The 6,045-nt window shown below is 39.3% G+C and overlaps 1 protein-coding gene across 1 annotated transcript in view; it reads left to right on the plus strand.

Annotated features, from left to right (window-relative positions):
• Positions 1-3,268: 3,268 nt before the first annotated feature.
• cbln1 (cerebellin 1 precursor) overlaps positions 3,269-6,045 on the plus strand; it is a 44,606-nt gene continuing 41,829 nt past the window's right edge. Inside the window, exon 1 of the mRNA XM_061970267.2 lies at positions 3,269-3,914. Within this exon, the coding sequence (XP_061826251.1) occupies positions 3,657-3,914 (258 nt within the window). The 5' untranslated portion in view covers positions 3,269-3,656. The remainder of the gene's footprint in view (positions 3,915-6,045) is intronic.

Raw genomic sequence — 6,045 nt, forward strand, 5'->3', positions numbered from 1 at the left:
AACTTGACTAATGAAAACAAAAGACTTGCACGGGGGCAAAAAACTATGAACAATTAAACAAAACACTAACTGTGGCATGAATCGAAACAAAACTTACTTGGCATGGACATGAAGTGCGCAGCGGAGGACAGAGTGTGACAGGGGGCATAAATGCGGGGATGTCGTCAGGACGAACAACAGAAAATGAAAAGCTTAAATAACACAGACATGATTAACGAAAACAGGTGCGTGACTCAAAACGTGAAACAGGTGCGTGACGTGACAGGTGAAAACTAATGGTTGCTATGGTGACCAGACAAGGGAGTGAAAAAGACATAAACTAAACAAAACATGACTTAAAACAAAACATGATAATACAGACATGACAGTTAGATGTAAATATAAACGGAATACAATGATTTGCAAATAATTTTCAACCCATATTCAGTTGAATATGCTACAAAGACAACATATTTGATGTTCAAACTGATAAACATAATTTTTTTTGCAAATAATCATTAACTTTAGAATTTGATGCCAGCAACACGTGACAAAGAAGTTGGGAAAGGTGGCAATAAATACTGATAAAGTTGAGGAATGCTCATCAAACACTTATTTGGAACATCCCACAGGTGAACAGGCAAATTGGGAACAGGTGGGTGCCATGATTGGGTATAAAAGTAGATTCCATGAAGTGCTCAGTCATTCACAAACAAGGATGGGGCAAGGGTCACCATTTTGTCAACAAATGCGTGAGCAAATTGTTGAACAGTTTAAGAAAAACCTTTCTCAACCAGCTATTGCAAGGAATTTAGGGATTTCACCATCTACGGTCCGTAATATCATCAAAGGGTTCAGAGAATCTGGAGAAATCACTGCACGTAAGCAGCTAAGCCTGTGACCTTCGATCCCTCAGGCTGTACTCCATCAACAAGCGACATCAGTGTGTAAAGGATATCACCACATGAGCTCAGGAACACTTCAGAAACCCACTGTCAGTAACTACAGTTGGTCACTACATCTGTAAGTGCAAGTTAAAACTCTCCTATGCAAGGCGAAAACCGCTTATCAACAACACCCAGAAACGTCGTCGGCTTCGCTGGGCCTAAACTCATCCAAGATGGACTGATACAAAGTGGAAAAGTGTTCTGTGGTCTGACGAGTCCACATTTCAAATTGTTTTTGGAAACTGTGGACGTCGTGTCCTCCGGACCAAAGAGAAAAAGAACCATCCGGATTGTTATAGGCGCAAAGTTGAAGAGCCAGCATCTGTGATGGTATGGGGGTGTATTAGTGCCCAAGACATGGGTAACTTACACATCTGTGAAGGCGCCATTAATGCTGAAAGGTACATACAGGTTTTGGAGCAACATATGTTGCCATCCAAGCAACGTTACCATGGACGCCCCTGCTTATTTCAGCAAGACAATGCCAAGCCACGTGTTACATCAACGTGGCTTCATAGTCAAAGAGTGCGGGTACTAGACTGGCCTGCCTGTAGTCCAGACCTGTCTCCCATTGAAAATGTGTGGTGCATTATGAAGCCTAAAATACCACAACGGAGACCCCCGGACTGTTGAACAACTTAAGCTGTACATCAAGCAAGAATGGGAAAGAATTCCACCTGAGAAGCTTAAAAAATGTGTCTTCTGAGTTCCCAAACGTTTACTGAGTGTTGTTAAAAGGAAAGGCCATGTAACACAGTGGTGAACATGCCCTTTCCCAACTACTTTGGCACGTGTTGCAGACATGAAATTCTAAGTTAATTATTATTTGCAAAAAAAAAATAAAGTTTATGAGTTTGAACATCAAATATGTTGTCTTATAGCGCATTCAATTGAATATGGGTTGAAAAGGATTTGCAAATCAATGTATTCCGTTTATATTTACATCTAACACAATTTTCCCAACTCATATGGAAACGGGGTTTGTATATATATATATATATATATATATATATATATATAATAAAATAAATATATATATAGCTAGAATTCACTGAAAGTCAAGTATTTCTTATATATATATATATATATATATATATATATATATAAGAAATACTTGACTTTCAGTGAATTCTAGCTATATATATATTTATTTTATTATATATATATATATATATATATATATATATATATATAAGTCAAGTATTTCTTATATATATATATATATATATATATATATATATATATAAGAAATACTTGACTTTCAGTGAATTCTAGCTATATATATATATATATATATATATATATATATATATATATGTAGATTCCTAATGAAGCCTTTAGCTTGACGCTCCTCTACTTTCTCCTGCTCCGCTTGCTGCGGCGACAACAAACAAACTCCAGACGCTCCTCTTCATTTTGTATCGTTTACTTAATAATTCAAAAACGTAAAACAATAACGATGTGGGAACAAATAAATGGCAAAATAAAGCGAGTTTATTACGGTAGGTGTTAGAAAAAGCAAGACTAAGAAAAAGTAAGAGTGAGGTCAAAAAACTGTGTGGCTCAATTCCCCGCACCTGACTGCCATTACCCATAATGCACTATGTCCAAAAACCAACCAACCACACAGATCCTTCCGCCATATATGCAATCAAACAGTTACGTCATCAAATTTAGACAAATGTAATAATTACAAATAAAGTGTACCTTATCATTATTCTAAGCATGCAAATATATACATTTTTGTATTATGCAAATAAAGTAAATAGTCCCATTTTGGCTGAATAAACATAAAGCACCTTCCATAAAAATGTAAATTAACTTAAACAGCATTTAGGCTCCTACAATATATATATATATATATATATGAAATACTTGACTTTTGGTGAATTCTAGCTGTAAATATACTCCTCCCCTCTTGGCCACGCCCCAACCACGCCCCCCCCCGACCACGCCCCCCATCTCCCGAATTCGGAGGTCTCAAGGTTGGCAAGTATGTGAAGTAGTAACATTTTTAATTGAGAAATTATATAAGGCTTTTAACTTTTTTGCGGCTCCAGACAGATTTTTTTCATTTTGTATTTTTGGTCCAATATGGCTCTTTCAACATTTTGGCTTGCCGACCCCTGTCTTAACGGGCCGCATGCGGGCCCCGGGCCTCACTTTGCCCAGGGCCGCGAGTAGAGAGAGAGAGAGAGCAGGGCAGAAAAAAGAAGGTGTGTTCCATAAAGTGGAGGGGCGGGAACCAGGGGGCGGTCGTCTCGCAGCGATTGGAAAATAAGGAGGACGAGCAGACTCTAATCCGATGAAGGCTCACTGTTACCGGAGGGAGGGATGAACGACTTTGTGGTTGGTCGGGGGGGGGGAAAGTAAGACCAAGGCAGGAGCATCTTGAGATACGTCTTCCTTTTTTAGCCTTTTGTGTTAGAAAGTCTCATATGTGACGTATTAATAATTGAGAGCAGACGCGGAGCCGCCATGACTGCCGCCAGCACTGACCCACACGCTCTATAAGTCAGTGAAAAAGTGCGAATTGGAGCGGAACTGGACTGTTTTATCTCCGGGAATAGACGACGAGGCGGACTGGGACACGAACAACGACTCAAATCAGAGCAGGTGCGTTAGCGAACTAGGAGAGAAACGAGGGGGGGAAAAAGCCCGGGAAACTCCCCGTCACTTACTTTTTGAAAGTGGACTAAAAGACGACAACTTCTCGGTTTTCACTCCGGTATGTTGGCGCTTTGCCTGCTGGGCGCCGTGTGGCTGGCGGCGAGCCCCAGCCGCGCTCAGAACGAGACGGAGCCCATCGTCCTGGAGGGCAAGTGTCTGGTGGTGTGCGACTCCAACCCCACCTCGGACCCCACCGGGACCGCTCTCGGCATTTCGGTGCGTTCCGGCAGCGCCAAGGTGGCGTTCTCGGCCGTCCGGAACACCAACCACGAACCTTCGGAAATGAGCAACCGGACAATGGTCATCTACTTTGATCGGGTAGGAGCACGTCCTGTTTGATGTTGATCTGCATCCAGAGCTATATCAATATATTAGGAAAGGGACAAGCGGTAGAAACACGGGTCTGCATGGCCTCACAATCTGTTGTAGTTTGTCCCCTAGGGGATTGATGTCCAAATAAAGGATTCAAATATTTAATCATGATTAATAACATTTTGTTCATTAATGATATATAATTTAATAATGGTATCCATCCATTTTCTCTAACAGTTATCCTCATTAGGCCAGCTGACTTAGGGCGAAAGGCACAGTACAAAAATATAAATATAAAAACAACCATTCACACTCACATTCATTCTTATTGACAATTTAGAGCAGTGGTTCTTAACCTCGTTGGAGGTAACGAACCCCACCAGTTTCATATGCGCATTCACCGAACCCTTTAGTGAAAAATAAAATGTTTTTTTTTTTCCAAATTCAAGACAAAGTTATATGTTTTTGGTAACACTTTAGTATGGGGAACATATTCTAAGTAACAAAGACTTAATTTAGAGTTATTTGGTTAGGGTTAGGATCAGGGTCAGAGGGTTAGGGTTATAATAAGAACATGCCAAATAAGGCATTAATAAGTACTTAATAATGACTGGTTAAGAGCCAATATGTTACTAATTTGCATGTTAATAAGCAACTAATTAATGATGAATATGTTCCCCATACTAAAGTGTTACCATGTTTTTTTACTGGTGCACAAAATGAACCGTGCATGAACATCACCTTGTTCAAACAACAAAACCAACACAGTGCATAAACTCACAACAAATTACACACCTGCAAATCAGTGTGACTTCTGCTGTTGCCGTATCCGTAATACGCCGATAGGGAGAAGTTTTTATTTACACGATGAGTCGGGTGTGTCTTGACCTCCGCCGAACCCCTGAGCCGATCGAACCCAGGTTAAGAACCACTGATTTAGAGTCTGCAATTAACCTAACATGCATTTTTTCAGAATTTGGTAGGAAGCTAAGTGTACTTAATGAAACTCTACACCCAACATGGGACTGGGCAATTTAATATTCAAACATTTGCATATATCAAACACTATACTGTACTTTTATTAACCTGCTCAACACAAAATGGACAAGATATTGTCCACCTGGGCTCCAATCCAGTCCTTTAGTGCGTTCTCTTTCTCATAATATGAAATATGTACAGTTGAAGTGATATTTTTTCCATTAGGTTTACCCCGTTAACTTTGCCACTAATTCTCACTCGGTCTTGTCAGTCAGTCTGGGCTGTGACATAGTTGCACACGCAATACACAGGACACTTTGTGTCGAAAGGTACACACGACCTACTGGCGCAGTTATGTTTTGGTTTATTTTTAAGCACAAATAAGCAAGCCTAAATAAGCAACTGCACGTTCAAAAACAAGCCCAAATATCGCAACCTGCGACACACAAACTAAACCTGCCAATCTGTACAACTTTTTCTTTGTCAATTTCTGCTCTCTATTCATCCCTGTGGCTCCTCAGCTGGAACACCGCTGCTTTTCTATCGCTACTGTGTGGACCGAGGACCCACGGTAATCCCGCGATAAAAAAAATTGTGCTGTTAAAAGAAGCTTTCGTTAACTTGTTAATATCATGTTTGACAGTCCCAATAAATACTGAAGGTTGACAGTCTGATGATTATGATAACATTTTGCATTAAATGACATGCTTTTTTATTGTTTACTTTTAAATAAACAATACTTAAAAGACTTGTAATACTTTGTGTAAGGTATATGTCTTCAAAAAAATGGTGTATAATTGTGTCTGTGTGAATATTTCTGAGGTAAGGGGGTCCATACCTCTAGCACACCGAAATAACACACACACACGCACACAATTAATCATGACAACAATATGGTATTATATAAACATTTATTTTACCATTGACTGTATTGGAACACTGAAATATACATAATTTGTACTTTTATTCCAACATTTGTTGCACATATTTGCTAAAGAAACATTATTTCACGTCTCATTAACTGCTCATTTATTGAATTCATTATCGTTGTCCTCTACCATGAAAATTCAACATTTTAGTTGCTTCCATGTGTGCAATAAATCATAGACACTAAAAAATGTTGGGTTAAAAAATAACCCAATTTTAACCCAACTGCTGG

Source organism: Nerophis lumbriciformis, linkage group LG10, assembly GCF_033978685.3.
Source record: "Nerophis lumbriciformis linkage group LG10, RoL_Nlum_v2.1, whole genome shotgun sequence".
In the NCBI taxonomy this organism is placed as follows: Eukaryota; Metazoa; Chordata; class Actinopteri; order Syngnathiformes; family Syngnathidae; genus Nerophis; species Nerophis lumbriciformis.